The sequence below is a fragment of the Adiantum capillus-veneris genome, chromosome 17 (genome assembly GCF_014529385.1).
Source record: "Adiantum capillus-veneris isolate H3 chromosome 17, ASM1452938v2, whole genome shotgun sequence".
Lineage (NCBI taxonomy): Eukaryota > Viridiplantae > Streptophyta > Polypodiopsida > Polypodiales > Pteridaceae > Adiantum > Adiantum capillus-veneris.
Window position 1 is genome coordinate 64,557,575 of NC_140947.1, and position 18,992 is coordinate 64,576,566.

Here is an 18,992-nt window from a genome sequence, read left to right on the forward strand (position 1 = left end):
ATCTCCCAGCCCAAACCTTGTTAGGCTATGCAGGAGGAGTGTTCATCGGTGACTTTATGTTCCTATGTCTTGTAACATGCATATGTGAGCATTTGTTTTGGATTGTGATGTGCCAACCATTGAATATTTCTAATTGGATGAGATTGCGTGGGTATGTAATTTTAGTGCATCAAGACACCCTTGGAAGATCAGTACGGTTTGGGTGTGATGGCTAATTTTACTACGCCGGAATATCAAGAGTTCCGATCTAGACGAAAGGAGAAGCTAACTCCTTGATCAAAAGAGATGAAAGGAGAAGCTAACCCCTTAACAAAAAGAGCAAACTGATTGTCCCTCGGAATGACACTTGGATTTTTTTTTTTGAGCTAACTTGAGTTGTTTTGCAATCACGGACGATTACTCTCTTTCAAGAAGGGGAGATGTAACAAACTGTTGACATGTCAAAGCCCTGAAGAATGGAGCCAACTTACAAATGCTGGCCAAGGGGCCTAAACCCTAAGAAGAACAAGTAGCAGAAGAAAAAGAAGTCCTACCAACTTATGGGGACCCCGTCCGATGGGGCCTCAAGTGACATAAAGGATTGAAATAAAGCAGGAACCACACACACACACTCACGCAAAGTTGATGACGTGACAGCTGTACGGAAGTTCCGAAAATCACGCTGGCTGATGACGTGGCAGAACTGTATGGATTTTCGCTTTTCACGCTGGCGGTGCTGATGTGGCAGGACTGTACGGATTTCCGTAAATTGCGCTAACAGCTTTTTGGCTTTGCTTTTGGCCCAGATGATTTTGAGTTTGAAGGCTTTTCACTGTAATTGCTTTTCAGGCCAAGGGCCTTTAAATATGAGGTTAGGGCTCATTCTTTGGCATGCTTCCTGGAGAAAATGCAGAGTCTGGAGTACCGGCTTGTACTGTGTCGATGCAATATAAAGAAATACCGAAAGGGGCGCCAAGGTTTGGGGCCAATACTCTCTAGGGTGGAATTCCGCCACTTCTTGTCGCGTGTCGTCTCTCTCTCTCAATTTAGTTGTTATTGAAGTGCTAAAAGTCTGTTCAGTCTGTTCTTTTCTATTGGCACGTGGTGCCCGTCTTGTGACATATGCTACACTTGTTACTTGAAGCACCCACCAACTCCATCTTTCACACTGCAATGTGCATGCTATTGTTCAACAAATCTCTCATATGCATATAGAGTGTCCCATAATTGGCACATGCATTAGGCACTCTTCCTTTGTTTCTCCCAAGCACTCACCTTTCATGACAGGTACTTCAAGCCTAACTGCTCAATTCCAATAAGAGCGTATACCAAAGGCACTTTTCTCCCTTTGGTCGTCCAGGTTTTAGACCCTAATCCACAGACACCTATCACCATCCTCTTGTATATATTTCTTCTACATCAACAATAAGGAAATGGCTACCCACAGCAATCGACAACGACTTGGAGCTACAGCTACAGATCCCAACATACTCATCAAGAGCAAATCTTACATTCAAGGACAACAACCAAGCTCCATCAAACATGGGCAAAAAGACAAATGGCATACAAAGACAACGGACAAACAATGACAACTTCAGCAAGAAAGCTCTCATCAACAAGCATAAGGAGCTCAACGGTACTAAAGTTAGTGAAGTCCATCATTAAGTCAATGATAAAGGGAGGCACATCAAAAACCTTCTTCACGACCAAAAGTGGCAACAAAGAGAAAATGAGCAACAAGAAGTAAAATTGCAACGACTAATGAAGTCCAACACATGCATCAACAAGAACACAGCAGATATTAAGAACTCAAGGAAGGACAACGCGTCATCAATAACAAAGCATAGAACGCTAAAGACCAGCCTTGAAGACAAAACTGAAGACAACCTAACAAGAAGATTGCACATGGTCGTGTCAAGGGACGACACGAGCTAGGAAGGGGGGAATGTTAGCAGATTGACCGAACGGGCGTTCACGTGGCCGGACACTTAGCCAGACGCCACATTTGGACTCTATTATTTTTTTTAGATATTATAGTGATACTTTGTGTAAATCTTGAGTGCAAAGTAGCAAGTCGATTCTCTGAGTTGTAATTCTTTCATGACATTTGTAAAGACCCATGTGAGCCGGTCATTGGCCATTTTTGAAAGCTCTAGGTATAAAAGTCAATAACTTTAATGTGAAAGGAAGCTTATCTTTTGAAGAGAAAGAAGCTTTGCTGCACGTACTCTCAAGCGATTACGAAGCTCCAATTTGTAATGTAATCCGTTTTTAGTTTTGAAACTTGCATTGTGTTCCTCTTCCCGTGCTCTTTCATTCAAGTGTAAGTATTGTCAGTTTTATGGAGGTTCGCGACATGCATTAGTCAGTCTAATCTTCAAATTTGAGTGCTTAAATCATTGGTTTTTTGACATTTTGACCATAGGAAAGTGTTCGTAGACCATAGAGCGACCTTTCGGGATGGTTCTGTTGCAATTTCAGGACCTTTTTCATGATGGATTGTAATTTTTGTACCTTGTCGGATTGCGACTAGACTTGGTAGGAACTATAGTGCCCCTAGGTGTCTTAGACCTCCTCCTAAAGTTTCGTTGCATTTCGAGTTCATTCGAGTGCCAAAATGGCATGATGACCTAGAGCGGTGAGAGAAGGACAGATTTTTTGATCATTGAGTGGTGGTTTGCTTGTTGAGTTGGCATGTTAGCTTGATAGGTTTACTTCTTGAGATTGACAACCTCAAAGAGTCTGTGTGCCCCATTCGAGTCACTTCACTGAGTATTGACATTATGTTAGTGCCAAATAGCTATGCTACAGACGTCCGTCGCGGCGACCCGCTAACATTGGCGCCATTACCGGGGAGTCTATTGGGCTTATCTTGGATTCATCTAGGTATATCACATGTTGAGGTGATTGGTTTTGGTGGTAGTGAGTACATGTTACCTAATCAATCTTGTGATTATCTGAGTGCTTTGGAGGCAATTCATAGGAAAGAGTATGAGCTAAACAATTTTGATATTGTGCAATAAACTTCAGTCTACTCTCCACTAAATTGGAGACTTAATTTTTAGTAGAAGACTTCCTCTAGCTTGCAAAGATTAAGCAAGCAAGAAGACTTTTCTAAATGTCCTTCTTTACAGAGATGTGACTTACTACTGGCATTCGCTAGTCACAGACATTTACTCTTTCATGTAATTTGACTTTGACACATAGCTCATTTTCCTCCCTTAATTGTGTGTTTCACATGAGTGTTTTAGCCTTTTTAAAGTTGTCAAGTCCACCTTTACGATCTTATGAAGCAAAGCCCTTATAAGAACTGCTGTTTCTTCTGTGCCAATTTCACTTATTAACTTTTTCTTTTGAAGGTATGGACACCTTACTTGGGAATGGTCAAAAGGCATCAGAAGCTACGTTCACCCATTGATCTTTGCAGGGCTGTACAAAGTTTTAAAATTTACAAAGATGGATACCCGCTGGTTGGTGGTATGTGTTTGTTCTCATGCTAATTCTTGTTGTAATTGTTTTGCAATAATGGGACAAAATTTTTGAGCACAGATTAGGGAACACTTGTTTAGTCAGTGGTGTATCATGTCAGTGTTTTGACTTTTGCATTGCTGGGCAGCAATTTGTAGATAAATGCTGTAAGAACCCTTGAGCAACAAACATTCTTGTTCGTGATTATCTTGATAGGTATTGATGTTTGGTGGCTGCTTGATAGTAAAACGTTTATGATGCTTGTGAAGGTATGATTGAAAATTCAATGGATGTTTACGAAGTGTCGAGAAGAAGTTTGAAGCCTGCTCACCACCGTTTCTGTTTTAAACCACCTCTGTACTCCGCATTGTATGAGTTGAATCACTTCAACCTCTTTTTGCTCACACGAAAACCTATTGTTTTTAGAATCCATGGTGAAAAGGCTCCTTGATTCTCCTATTGATCATTTCTTTGTCGTGGTCTTTTACTAATCAACAAACCATCGCTCATCATCAATCTCAAACATTTTCTGCATTGGACCCAACCAGATTTATTGGTGATACTATCAAACTGTAAACCACTGATAGTACTGGTGTTTGTGCCCTAAATTCTTACAAGCCCGAACTTGTGGTGAACATAGAGTGAGAGTACGCAGAATGAGGGTGCGCAATTGCCATGTGTACAAGATTTTGCAGAATAGAAAGTTTGTGCTAGCAGGAAGATTCTTGGAAGAGTGCTGGCAAAAGGCCGAGGAAAGAAAAGTGTGAGGTTAGGCCCAAGAAGAGCAGTTAGAAGTTCTACTAAGCTTTTCATGGGCACTGCTTTTTTGGACTACATAAGGAATCCTTAGTGAAGCTTGGTTTTTTGGTGCAATTGTGGACCATTTAGATAAAGCTTGCCGACTAGTGCCACGTAGCAAAAAAACTTTTTTTTTAATGTTTTTTCTAGGTTTTTGTGAAAGATGTTGACATTTGTGTATCTCTCTCTTTAAAGAGGGTCATTGAAAATTGGGTCACACACGATCTTTCTTGTCCTCTCACCTTTTTTTTTCTCAATTTGCTACAATGCTTCCAAGTGGTTTTTTTAAACATTATTTTTATGTTTTTTTGGAATATATATATTGTAGTCTAAGTAGTTTATTGATGATTCACTTTTTTCAAAAAAAAGATAATATTTTATTGTGATAACAAATGTTTTAAAAAATTAGTCTCTTTCTTGTTTTCTCTCACAAAAAAACCTTTTATTATCAAATGCTCCTTATAGCCTTATGTAGGTCACTTGATGACACAATCTCCGTTTGTTTATGAATCCTAGTTATCGCCTACATCTTCATCTGACCCCATCAGATCAACCATAGTTGAGATGAAATTCTTATTCAAATCTGAAGCCATTGAAGCAAAACGGGACTTTGTTTCTCTCACCCTCTCACATTCACTCTATTTACAAAGCACAGAAGCCAAAATCAAAAGCTGCAAATCCTCATTGAGCACCTGAAACCATAATTCAGCACCTGTAAACCCTGAATCAGCAATTCAAAATCCTAAAAACAGCCCAAAACGCAGCAAATTACAAGGTTATGCACAAGAAAACACTCATACTCCCACCTACACCCCCTTGTACCTTGTATAAACCACCCTTAACCTTTGACACAACCACAGCAAACAGATATTCTTTGTGCTTTATCTTATGACATCCGGATGACATAGACAAATTATATATGATTTTGTCTCATAGGCTGTTCTCTTTGGTCTCTCCAAGACGTTCATAAAATCTTTCTTTCTCCTCGAACTTAGCTATCGCACCATTGGCTCCCTTGGCCTGGTTGTTACATAATCGTGCATGTTAAAAAATTATTGGAAGAGAGGGCAGCTTCAGTGAACACTCAAAGTGCCAGCAGACAATGCACCCTCAAATCAACTTCTTGCTCCTAGGGCGAGGATGGCCCAGGGATACGCCATGAGTGAACTTCAATAGGTCCTAAGTACCCCAATCTATTTGTGACCTTGAAGGAAGGGACAATTGTGGGGAAAACATGTGGAGGGAAAGAATGTCAGAGAGCTAGCTGATGCAGAGCTGGCTTTGTCACAAGACGGGGCACCACGTGCCAATAGAAAAGAACAGACTGAACAAACTTTTAGCACTGAACTGAAAGAGAGAGAGACGACACGCGACACGGAGTGGCGGAATTCCACCCCAGAGAGTATTGGCCCCAAACCTTGGCACCCCTTTCGGTATTTCTTTATATTGCATCATCAAAGTACAAGCCAGTACTCCAGACTCTGCACCTTCTCCAGGAAGCATGCCAGAGAATGAGCCCTAGCCTCATATTTAAAGGCCCTTGGCCTAAAAAGCAGTTTACATGAAAAGCTATCAAACTCAAAAGCTTCTGGTCCAAAAAGCAGTTTACATGAAAAGCTTTCAAACTCAAAAGCTTCTCGTCCAAAAAGCAATCCCAAAAGTTGCCAGCGTAAATCATTGAAATCTGTACAGCCTGCCACGTCATCAGCCAGCACAAAACGCAGAAATCTGCCCTTAGGGTTAGGGTTAGGGTTTCTGCAGTTTTAGGGTTTCTGGCACAGCAGTTGCAGGTTTTAGGGTTAGGGTTTCCAAAATTAGGGTTTCAGCAGTTAGGGTTTCTGGCAGAAATTAGGGTTTGTAGGTTTTAGGGTTAGGGTTTTCAGAATTAGGGTTTCAGCAGTTAGGGGTTTTGGCAGAAATTAGGGTTAGGGTTTCTGCTCTCGGGCAACCACGTCATCACTTCGTGACACTTCTTCTGTTACTTGTTCTTCTTAGGGTTTAGGCTCCTCAGCCACATCTGTAAGTTGGCTCCATTCTTCAGGCTTTGACACATCAGCAGTTTATTACATCTCCCCTTCTTGAAAGAGATTAATCGTCCTCGATTACAACATATCTGCAAAACAACTCAAGTTAGCTCAAAAATTTCCGAGGGTCATTCTGAGGGACAATCAATTTGCTCTTTTAATTAAGGAGTTAGCTTCTCCTTTCTGCTCTTTTGATCAAGGAGTAAGCTTCTCCTTTCGGCTGTTTTGATAAATGAGTTAGCTTCTCCTTTCGGCTGTTTTGATAAAGGAGTTAGCTTCTCCCCTCTCCAGATCGGAACTCTTGATATTCTGGCGTAGTAAAATTAGCCATCACACCCAGACCGTACTGATCTTCCATGGGTGTCTTGAGGCACTAAAATTACATACCCAGGCAATCTCATCCAATTAGGAATATTCAGTAGTTGGCACATCACAATGCAACACAAATGCTCACATATGCATGTTACAAGACATAGAAACATAAAGCCGCCGATGAACACTCCCCCCGCAAATAACCATCCAGGTCCGGGCCATGAGCTGTTCAACGACTCCCTCATCACTCCTCCCGCAAATAACCTAAAAAGGTCCGGGCCATGAGATATAGAGGCCTTTTACAACAAAACGCCCCCCAGACTGCAGCCTGCGTCGTTTGGAGGTGCTGAGAGTAACCACTGCTCAGACTTCTTAATACTCCTTCCGTAAATAGCCATGCAGGTCCGTGCCATGAGTAACAACAACAATACTCCCCCCGTAAATAACCATGCAGGTCCGGGCCATGAGTAACGACAACAATACTCCCCCCGTAAATAACCACAAGGGTCCGGGCCATGAGTAAAAAAAAAACAGCACTTCTCAATCATTCAATACCCCCCCGCAAATAACCTCAAGGGTCCGGGCCATGAGTATGAACAAGCATTCTGAAACAACATTTCTCACTTCTCCACCCGGGAGTAAAATCACCAATCATTGAAACCAGTATCAAACCAGAGTCAAACAATTCAAATCGGCACCAAAACAGGTTCAAAACAGATACCATCCATTTCAAACAAATTCCAAACAGGATCACCAAACAAGCTAAAACAAAACTCAAACTTAAAAAGAAATCTCGACATCAGTCGAGCTCGAAAAGTCGACTGACTTTCCATCCTGAAACCTGCACCAAAGATTAGGGTTAGGTTTCTTCCATATGGTCGTAGCCGAGCACAACATGGTCCGTCAGCTCTTGGACAAGCTTTAGCTCCAAGGTCATCTGCTCGTGAAGAGACATCTACTGGGAGATGTCGAGAAACTTCAAGTTATAATCTGCTAGGGTTTCCATGGCAAGCATTTCAGGATACCCCACTCTGCCAGAAGTTGCACTCCGAAGGAAGATGTCAGAAACCATATAACTTCGGGCAAAATGTTTCTTGAAAGCTTGCCAAGTACTTGGAGTATGTTGCTTGGTAGCTGTAGACATCAACATCTGCATGGCACTGCTTCTGAGAAAAACAGTGACTTGAAACAAATCTGGATCCTTCTCTTGCAAGTGATCTTAATTGGCTTATGCCCTGTAAGACATGAGCGGTGAAGACGGGAGCACACCCGATGCGCGATGAAGTAAGTGTGGGAGTGGCTAATAAGTCCGGGTTGAAGCGCGAAGATACCTCAAATAAAATTCCAATAGCTTTGTCTGCTCTTTTGTAGGACCGGTATGCTTTCAGAAAAGCACACGCCCGATGCTCTGATACCACTGTCACAAGGCTGGCTCCACGTGCCAATAGAAAAGAACAGACTGAACAAACTTTTAGCACTGAATTGAAAGAGAGAGAGACGACACGCGACAATGAGTGGCGGAATTCCACCCCAGAGAGTATTGGCCCCAAACCTTGGCGCCCCTTTCGGTATTTCTTTATATTGCATCATCAAAGTACAAGCTGGTACTCCAGACTCTGCACCTTCTCCAGGAAGCATGCCAGAGAATGAGCCCTAGCCTCATATTTAAAGGCCCTTGGCCTAAAAAGCAGTTTACATGAAAAGCTTTCAAACTCAAAAGCTTTTGGTCCAAAAAGCAATGCCAAAAGCTGCCAGCGTAAATCATTGAAATCCGTACAGCCTACCACGTCATCAGCCAGTGCAAAACGCAGAAATCTGCCCTTAGGGTTAGGGTTTCTGCAGTCTTAGGGTTTCTGGCACAGCAGAATTAGGGTTTGCAGATTTTAGGGTTAGGGTTTCCAGAATTAGGGTTTCAGAAGTTAGGGTTTCTGGCAGAAATTAGGGTTTGCAGGTTTTAGGGTTAGGGTTTTCAGAATTAGGGTTTCAGCAGTTAGGGTTTTTGGCAGAAATTAGGGTTAGGGTTTTTGCTCTCGGGCAACCACGTCATCACTTCGTGACACTTCTTCTGTTGCTTGTTCTTCTTAGGGTTTAGGCTCCTCAGCCACATCTGTAAGTTGGCTCCATTCTTTAGGCTTTGACACGTCAGCAGTTTGTTACATCTCCCCTTCTTGAAAGAGAGTAACCGTCCTAGATTACAACATATCTGCAAAACAACTCAAGTTAGCTCAAAAATTTCCGAGGGACAATCAGTTTGCTCTTTTTATTAAGGAGTTAGCTTCTCCTTTCTGCTCTTTTGATCAAGGAGTTAGCTTCTCCTTTCGGCTGTTTTGATAAAGGAGTTAGCTTCTCCCCTCTCCATATCGGAACTCTTGATATTCTGGTGTAGTAAAATTAGCCATCACACCCAGACCGTACTAATCTTCCACGGGTGTCTTGAGGCACTAAAATTACATACCCAGGCAATCTCATCCAATTAGGAATATTCAGTAGTTGGCACATCACAATGCAACACAAATGCTCACATATGCATGTTACAAGACATAGAAACATAAAGCCGCCGATGAACACTCCCCCCGCAAATAACCATCCAGGTCCGGGCCATGAGCTGTTCAACGACTCCTTCATCACTCCTCCCGCAAATAACCTAAAAAGGTCCGGGCCATGAGATATAGAGGCCTTTTACAACCAAACGCCCCCCAGACTGTAGCTTGCGTCGTTTTGAGGTGCTGAGAGTAACCACTGCTCAGACTTCTTAATACTCCCCCCGTAAATAACCATGCAGGTCCGAGCCATGAGTAACAACAACAATACTCCCCCCGTAAATAACCATGCAGGTCCGGGCCATGAGTAACAACAACAATACTCCCCCCGTAAATAACGACAAGGGTTCGGGCCATGAGTAACAACAACAATACTCCCCTCGTAAATAACCACAAGGGTCCGGGCCATGAGTAAAAAAAAACAGCACTTCTCAATCATTCAATACTCCCCCCGCAAATAACCACAAGGGTCCGGGCCATGATTATGAACAAGCATTCTGAAACAACATTTCTCTCTTCTCCACCCGGGAGTAAAATCACCAATCATTGAAACCAGTATCAAACCAAAGTCAAACAATTCAAATCGACACCAAAACAGGTTCAAAACAGATACCATCCATTTCAAACAAATTCCAAACAGGATCACCAAACAAGCTAAAACAGAATTCAAACTTGAAAAGAAATCTCGACATCAGTCGAGCTCGAAAAGTCAACTGACTTTCCATCCTGAAACCTGCACCAAAAATTACGGTTAGGTTTCTTCCATATGGTCGTAGCCGAGCACAGCATGGTCCGTCAACTCTTGGACAAACAGTGTTGCTTTAGTGGCAATGGTAGTCCCAAGATAGCAATCGCACTAAACCTCCAAGGTCATCTGCTTGTGAAGAGACATCTACTGGGAGATGTCGAGAAACTTCAAGTTATAATCTGCTAGGGTTTCCATGGCAAGCATTTCAGGATACCCCACTCTGCCAGAAGTTGCACTCCGAAGGAAGATGTCAGAAACCATATAACTTCGGGCAAAATTTTTCTTGAAAGCTTGCCAAGTACTTGGAGTATGTTGCTTGGTAGTTGTAGACATCAACATCTGCATGGCACTGCTTCTGAGAAAAACAGTGACTTGAAACAAATCTGGATCCTTCTCTTGCAAGTGATCTTAATTGGCTTATGCCCTGTAAGACATGAGCGGTGAAGACGGGAGCACACCCGATGCGCGATGAAGTAAGTGTGGGAGTGGCTAATAAGTCCGGGTTGAAGCGCGAAGATACCTCAAATAAAATTCCAATAGCTTTGTCTGCTCTTTTGTAGGACCGGTATGCTTTCAGAAAAGCACACGCCCGATGCTCTGATACCACTGTCACAAGGCTGGCTCCACGTGCCAATAGAAAAGAACAGATTAAACAAACTTTTAGCACTGAACTGAAAGAGAGAGAGACGACACGCGACACGGAGTGGCGGAATTCCACCCCAAAGAGTATTGGCCCCAAACCTTGGCGCCCCTTTCGGTATTTCTTTATATTGCATCATCAAAGTACAAGCTGGTACTCCAGACTCTGCACCTTCTCCAGGACGCATGCCAGAGAATGAGCCCTAGCCTCATATTTAAAGGCCCTTGGCCTAAAAAGCAATTTACATGAAAAGCTTTCAAACTCAAAAGCTTATGGTCCAAAAAGCAGTTTACATGAAAAGCTTTCAAACTCAAAAGCTTCTCGTCCAAAAAGCAATGCCAAAAGCTGCCAGCGTAAATCATTGAAATCCGTACAGCCTGCCACGTCATCAGCCAGTGCAAAACGCAGAAATCTGCCCTTAGGGTTAGGGTTAGGGTTTCTGCAGTTTTAGGGTTTCTGGCACAGCAGAATTAGGGTTTGCAGGTTTTAGGGTTAGGGTTTCCAGAATTAGGGTTTCAGCAGTTAGGGTTTCTGGCAGAAATTAGGGTTTGCAGGTTTTAGGGTTAGGGTTTTCAGAATTAGGGTTTCAGCAGTTAGGGTTTTGGGCAGAAATTAGGGTTAGGGTTTCTGCTCTCGGGCAACAACGTCATCACTTCGTGACACTTCTTCTGTTACTTGTTCTTCTTAGGGTTTAGGCTCCTCAGCCACATCTGTAAGTTGGCTCCATTCTTCAGGCTTTGACACGTCAGCAGTTTGTTACAGGCTTCATTAAACATGAGCAGAAGAAAAATCTGGGCTAGGGATATGTCATAACTTTCAACAGCTTTGCTTCATTTGGAGGATGTGCCCTTACACTGCATGTCAGCGTTGTCATCATTGTCATTGTTGGCAGATGTTTATCAAATGGAGTATTTGGGTTTCACTATAAAAGCCCTCAGAAATTTTAAGTAATAGCTTTTCACAAGATTTGACTGCAATGGAGTGTTTGGGTTTCACTATAAAAGCCCTCAGAAATTTTAGGTAGTAGCTTTTCACAAGATAGTCAAATCTTGCTTTGTCTCTGAGTTGTTACTTTGTCATGGTATATATCACAGATGAAAGCACCACGACTCTTGCAAGGACTTTTTGCTGCAGCTGGAGATTTGTATTTGTTTAGACTCGCAAGACTTTATTGGGGGGATCATACCGCAAAGTGGGCGGTATCCTTTTTGACAAGCATACTGAGTTTGCAAGTTTTTTAGATCTGGAAAGAGAGTATTTTTTGCAACCCTGTCAATTGTTTTTTCTGAATCAAACTCAACAGATTTTCTGTCAGCTTTGCAATTGGTTCAATTTCTTCTGCATGGTGCGCACGTTCTCAAACTGCTTGGAGACAGTGCTTACTTTGGCTGCTTTATATCATTGGGTCGTTGGAGAAAGATCTTTGAAATCCAATTGCTTTTCCTTATTCACAGCACGCCAATTGGCTCTATTTCTTGCTGCTTTGGCTTGTGTCATTAGACCAACTAGTGCAATAGTCTGGATGTACGTCGGATTGATTGGCCTGATCAAAACTGATAAGAAATCACAGCTTCTGTTTGAGGTGATTGTCATTGGGTACGCCCTCAATCTTTCCATTGTGTTTGGTGAATGTAAGCTGTTATTTATGAATGCAACAATCTTGCTTATGCTGACACTACCAGGGTTTTTACATTTGGAGCAAGCTGTTTGGCTGATCGATGGATGTATGGAAAATGGATACTCGTGCCCCTTAACTTCTTAAGATTCAATTTCTTTGCATCTGGTGGTAACTACTATGGTACACACCCGTGGCATTGGTACTTTTCACAGGGTTTTCCTGCAATTATTATGACATTCCTGCCTTTGTCAATTTTGGGGATATGGTGGTCCAAGCAGTGGCAGCTTGCAGGTTTAATGGGATGGGTTTTGAGTTTATACAGCTGTTTGGGGCACAAAGAGTTCAGGTAACTGTTTGGAGGCTGGTTTAGTTATTTGGCTGAAATGTACAATCTTGCATTTTCAGGCTGATTCATGAGCTTTTTGATAATGCACACCACTGCCTCAATTTCATGTTGCACAATGTTTCATAATTTCCAGAGGGGAAAAACGTAGGGATCGGTATGGGAGAAAAAATACATGTAAATGGGAAGCCGAGAGACAAAGATCAGGCAGGCAAAACTCTGAAGAATGTGACCTGTGGAGCTTTTGAGACTAACCAGTGGCCACACCACTGGGACAGCTTATGGGCTGAAGCCCCATTCACAGCTCGAAAAGCAGTCAATATTGAAGAGCTTGAGAGAACCCAGGAGAAACAGTCCTCCACGATCGCCTTGAGGGCCATCCCAACAGGGCTTCGAGACCTTTGCAACATGCAAAAGTGTAGGACGTTGAAGAGTGGCATATCGGGGACAGGGCCAACACCTACCACCACCATACCCACACACCACAAACAAAGAAAGCACCAGAAGAAGAAACAAGAAGTAAGAAAAAGCAGGCATGCGCACGTGCACACACACAAGCGGAGATGTGAAACACACACATCCCAAACACAACCAGACCCTGCATGCACCTGCAAGCATAGACAAAGAGAAAAATCACAGGCAGACGAGCAAACAAACAAGAAGAAACAAAGGAAATGAAGAAAAAAACATGTATCAAAAACAGAAAATGAAAAGAAAGAAAGATTGGAGGAAGGGGGGGGGGGGGGGGGGGGGTCGCACCAGCTCTAGCAACAGAGAATCAAAGTGGTGATGACGACCTTGAAGAGGGGCAGTGGCCAGATCTGCAATGATGGCGGGCAAGAAGCACGCGTGAGAGAGGCAGATCGCAGGCTGCTATGAGGAGGCCGTGGAGCAGGACAGGGAACCGGGGGCTCTCGCTTTCTTCCTCTCTGCCAAACTCTATGGAGTAGTGCTGGAGGTAGAGTTGAGCTTCTACACAGATGATCTAAGATCCACTGGACAGGCCTGTTTCAGATGAGCCTTCTCTACCATCCATCACATCTTTACTTTGCGCTGCCTGATTGATTAGGCAAAGGTGCGTAAGAGGTGACTACTATTGCTTTGTGGAATGGCAACATGCCTTCAACATAGTTCCATGCGATAGACTCTTCAAATGCCTGCAGACACTTGGTGTGCCATCAGAGATTATTTGGGGGATCTACTCTCTCAACGAGTAGGTGATAGGCCAAGAATGCTGCCTAGGAGGCACTTCAGAGCCGATTTCCAGCACTATTGGTGTGTGACCAACAGTGCCCACCATGTGTGGGTGACTGAGAAAGAGTCTCAACTCTCCCTATGTCTCTGAATCTCTAGTAAGAAGCAACCCAGCGGTCTCTGGTCTCCCGACTCCAACATCACTCTTAAGTCGGGCTGTCCTATGAAAAGGGCTGAAGATCGGCCTCGCATGCTCTTATATGTTGGGCATTGACATACATAGTGCTCCTCGTTCTCCATCCCACCTCCACATACCCTACATATCCTCCAGTCTCTGTCAATGTCTGTGCGTGCCCAACCTCAGTCTCTAGTCTGTGAGACCTTGAGCTGTCCAATTGCCACTCTAGCACAATGTGCCACTACATGAAGCCATCCTCTAGAATAGTTATGAAGTTTTCGACGGAAGAGGCTGCCTAATGTAGGTTATGTCCCTCAGATGTTTAGTTGCCAAAGATCTTACCAGAGGATCCGATTCCTCTGACTATGTGAGAAACGTATAAATGGTGAGTCTAGCTCATATCAAAAAGGCAGGAGCAGCTCTCTATCCAGACCATGATCTACTCTCTATATATCGTGATCTACTCTCACCTGTGCCCTGTCTTTGCCAGCTGCCTGGATGCCTCAACAGCTCTCTATGGAAGTCTATTCTAGGATAGCTCCGTCAATTTCCCAATGAAACATACTGTGAAAGAGAACCTTCACTACCATGGGTGTTGTGGTCAGCTCCACTCTGATGATGTCATGTGGGATGGATCAATCTGCTTTTCTTCATCTTGATGTTGTTCATCATGCCAGGCTTCCTCTTCTTCTGCTTCTCTGTTAGATTCTCTATGAGAATCCATGGCACGTGCTTTGCAGGAAGTCTGATCGTATCCTCTGCAGATCTTCAAAGCAAACATACAATTGAACCTGAAAAATTGTTGGCGCTTGCACTTTAAAGAGACACAGAATGGTGGAGTTCACTCTCAGAGGCACTGACCTGTAAGTCAGGCGCCCCTTTCGGTACTTTTTATATTTACATTAAGTCAACTCACATAGTACAACTGCCAGGGAGCGACGCTGCAACTGTGCAACCATGCACTGAGCTGTGAGAGTTAGCTCCCAAGGCTCATGTTTAAGGGTACTGAGGCCCAAAAGTAAGATTAAAAGCCTTCAAAGTCAATTGCTTCTATAACTGTCCCAAAAGCTGCCACAGCACCCTCATCCATACGGCTGCCACATCAGTTCAAGTTGCGGTGCAATTCCCGGGCCGCACTGTACAGTGCTCTCTCTTTCTCTTTGTCAGGTTGGGTTGGGTGTAGCCACATCATCACTTTGTGACAAATAAATATTAAGGTGAGAAAAAGCACCCCAATATGTTAACCCAATTCGGTTTGAGTTTGGAGTTCATTTTCAAACTCATTGTTTTCAAAGTGTTGTCAAATGTCTGCTATGCTGCTAAAAATAAGTTGGCCTAGTGAAGTGTTTGCGGTCCAAAAGTTTGTCTTAAAGTCTGTAAGTTCTTGTTTTTGCCCTGCATCTTGGGGTCCTGACTAAATCGTCCCATTTCCTACATCATGTGACTGGTACTACTTTTGGATTTTTCCAAAGCTCACATGGTTTGGCGAGAAGTATGCTCGTGTTGACAGTTGACCATAGTAGCACTGAAACATTTTTCTGATGTTTTTGAACTCCAAAATATTATTCAAATTGTTTTCAAAATTGAGGCCCTTTTTTTTCGTCTCTCCTGGAAAGCTGGTTTTGTTCTTCGCTGATGAGACATGACAGATTTTCCATTTTCTTATATTGGATGAATTTTCCTAAGAACTATGATATCATGATCCATGGAGTTGGTTTGCAAGTCACATCTGGCGGGCACCTCTGAAATGTTTCAGCCACCAGGGTCTGACATTTTTGAAATGTCTTTCAGAGTTTCGATTTTGAAAAGTGCTGCAACTATGTAAGTGTGCAGATGGATTCATCAGTTGGTTGCTTCTGCAATTTCTGTGTCCTCATTGAGCGGGAAGCTGAGGATCCTGTTACCTGCTCCCAGGGATACTGGACATGAGTCCCTTGTTCTGTCCATGAGTTTCCTATGTAGTCCAGGAGCCTATTATTGGACTCTGTCGAGCATTGCCTTGTGGGGCATTTAGAAAGCTCGTTGTTTGCTGATACTTAGCAACCAGTCTTTGCTCACAGTTGATACACGCTTTTGTTAGGGCCGAGCTGGACCACATTTGGAACCAGTGGGACTCTTCACCTGGTTAGTCCAAGCCACAGATGATCGGAGGTATGGTTTTCTTAGACAGTGGGATTGGGCTTCACTCCTTTTCGGCGGGCAAGTGGATTGGTGCTTGCCACATCAGTGGTTTCTGCCCAACTCGTCCAACAGGACACCTTGATCTGTATGATAGTGGCTATGACACACTATAGTTGATGTACTTTCTTCAGTGTTTGCCTGGTGTTTTTGTGATATGAGTATCTTTCAGTACACTGTTAGTCAGCCCTGTTCACACACACATACACACGCACAGCTTGTTTGTTGGCATGTTCTTTTTTGGTTATTTAAAGGTAAATTGTTTTTTGATGGGTCGATGGGCTTTCAGGTTTGTCTTGCCAGTACTTCCGATAGGGCTAATGTTTGCAGGCTATGCCCTAGCTAGAATGCAGTATTGTGTTGAAGAACAATGCTTTGACTCAGGATCAACACTACACGAGGCCTCAAAAACGAAGACTGACGGAAATATGTTCAACTTTAGTAAAGGAAAAATGCGGTCATGGGGCCATGCATGCATTATAGGACTGTTGATCACCAACATCCCAACAGCTCTTTATACGTCACTTGTCCATCAGGTTGGTTGTATCTGAGTCTACATTAATGGAAGAATTTGTGCCTGCTGCTATATATATGTTCTAAGGTGTCCCTTGTTACATTTGCAGAGAGGTACTGAGACTGTGATGCACGTTTTGTCGGAAGAGATAGTTCGTGGAGATGCAACGAACATAGTATATTTGATGCCTTGCCACAGTACACCCTACTACTCTTTTCTTCATTCCAATGTGACTTTGCGTTTCCTTGATTGCACGCCAAGGTAATCAAATCTGACTGTTTTTGCTAAAAAAGAATTGTATACCTTAACAGTATCTCACAATAATCTTTATTTCAGCAATGAAGAGGGATATGTTGATGAATCTGATCGCTTCTTAGCCGAGCCTGCATTGTTTCTAGACACTTTCCTAAGAAATGAAGTACAGCTACCTTCTCATTTTGTTTTGTATGATTCTGTGGAAAAACGTCTGCTACCATTTTTTAAGGAGTATGGATATCAACAGGTCAGTTTAAAGGGACTTGCACATAACATGCATGCATATGCAGTGGGACACCTTTTGGTGCTCAAGCACGAAGACTCTTTGTTTTACTTTTGCAGGTCAGAAGAATTTTTCATGCCCATTTGCCAGTGGACCATGGTCTTATAAACCATGTTATTGTGTATCGCTTGGGGGAAGGAAGATAGGACCATGTCGTGTGTACCGTTCGGGGGATTGGTATCTTCCTCAAAGGTGAAAAGTACAGCATGTACATGGAATGACCAAGGCATCAACAAACTGATACTTTAAAGCTTGTTCATGGATGACAAACTTGGTCAGCGGAGCCGAAGAGGCACTTTCAAGTAGGCTTTGTCTTCTGTAGAGTTCCAAAGGATTCTATGTAGATTGCTTTGGAGACAAGCCTCATTTATTAGAGGCTAACTGACATAAAGGATCGCCATCTTGTAAGATCTTGTTAATAAGGAGCTATGTCTCAGGCTTCAGCTCTGCTCACAGTGTAGCTTACATTCTGAGCTCATTCGAATTTTGGGGAAGGAGCAAACTATGTATTCTTTGATGCCTATTTCAAGCATGTGTCATCTTTTGTATAAATGTGCAAGTTGTTAAAAAGCACTATCTTTCATGTGTTAGAAGCCACAGTGCGACTAGTAAATGTAATGATCATCTGCCTATTTGCCAACAAGATTTGTTATGATTAATCAACACGATGTAACTTGCTTATTTGTCAAATGTATATAAAAACCAAAAATCAAACACACTAACACACTTTTTTTTAAAAATAGATTTGATTAATTTACTAGTGGGAAACCTCGAACCGAAGAAAACCCACCAAAAAGATCATGTACAAGGGAAGGAACACCAAAAGTGTTTGGGTGTACAAAAGGCTAAACGCATTCATAGGAAAGCTGATGTATCTCTGGGGTGATATCACCAACTTCCAAGGCGAACCACAAAGATTGCATGAGAGAGAGCTTACAAAACGGGAAGAGATCTGCATGAATGCGATGGAACATATAGCCATTACGTTGTCGCCATAGGGTATAGTAAGCCCAAAATCTGACCCACATGAAGAAGACCACGAAGCGTTGCAATGCCGGTGAGAAAATACCAAATGCCCAAAACCATTTATTAAAGGCAGTCGTGGGAAAACGGAGCCCCATGCACGCCGATACGCGGCGAAGGAAATCTCGAGTAATGTAGCAATCCTTGTCGAGCAATGGACACAAGATGAAGGGCGAGTATGGTGCACCCTAAGAAAAGTGCCCACCCGAAGCACACCAAGCAAACGCCAAAGAAACATCCGCTCTTTCAAAGGCAAATGGCTTTTCCACAAAGCAGCTTTCTCTACTCGATGATCAGCAAGCATGTGCGAAAGAGCATTACAATGATCAGCAAGCCGTGGCTGAGGGAGAAGAAGAGCATAAACTCGACCAACATAAATATCATGAAAGGGAAGATTCCAGTTGGACATGCGATCGCAAAGGTGAAATGGGTAAAAAATCAACTAGCATTTGTTGCAGTTCTGGAGACAGTTCTCTCCAGAACTGAGGTAATGCATGATCCGAATCGGCGAACGGCAAAGGGAAATTGCAAAGTGAATTAGGATGTATCCACCACATCCTCAACTACTAGAATGCCACGGCAAGAGAGAGAGTACACCTGGCGAGGTGAGCAGTCAACCAATGTAAGAGAGAAAGCCCGGGTCCAATGAAGACTCTCCAAGTGAAGCAAATTTCCTTCCCCCGTGCATTCCATGAAAGATGAAATGTAACCTCTTTCCAAGTAGAGAGAAAAGTGGAAGCAAGCGGGCATCCAGGAATATGTTCGTCCATCTTACCAAATAGAACCTCCCAAATAATTGCTTGCCAGTGACCAAATGAAGGTTGTGCAAGTGTAGGCAATAACATAGCTTTCCTCGCAAGAACATGCCTACGCAAGTGCAAATATTCCGACCACCAA

General features: G+C 43.1%; 1 protein-coding gene across 1 annotated transcript in view; it reads left to right on the forward strand.

The window, feature by feature from the left end:
• The window catches only part of LOC147437391 (Alg9-like mannosyltransferase family), a 48,808-nt gene extending 31,166 nt beyond the window's left edge, over window positions 1-17,642 (forward strand). The window contains exons 2-9 of the mRNA XM_086486934.1: window positions 3,339-3,456; window positions 11,604-11,708; window positions 11,813-12,105; window positions 12,192-12,473; window positions 16,310-16,556; window positions 16,644-16,795; window positions 16,871-17,036; window positions 17,132-17,642. Coding sequence (XP_086343060.1) covers window positions 3,339-3,456; window positions 11,604-11,708; window positions 11,813-12,105; window positions 12,192-12,473; window positions 16,310-16,556; window positions 16,644-16,795; window positions 16,871-17,036; window positions 17,132-17,218 — 1,450 coding nt within the window. The 3' untranslated portion in view covers window positions 17,219-17,642. The remainder of the gene's footprint in view (window positions 1-3,338; window positions 3,457-11,603; window positions 11,709-11,812; window positions 12,106-12,191; window positions 12,474-16,309; window positions 16,557-16,643; window positions 16,796-16,870; window positions 17,037-17,131) is intronic.
• Window positions 17,643-18,992: the final 1,350 nt, after the last annotated feature.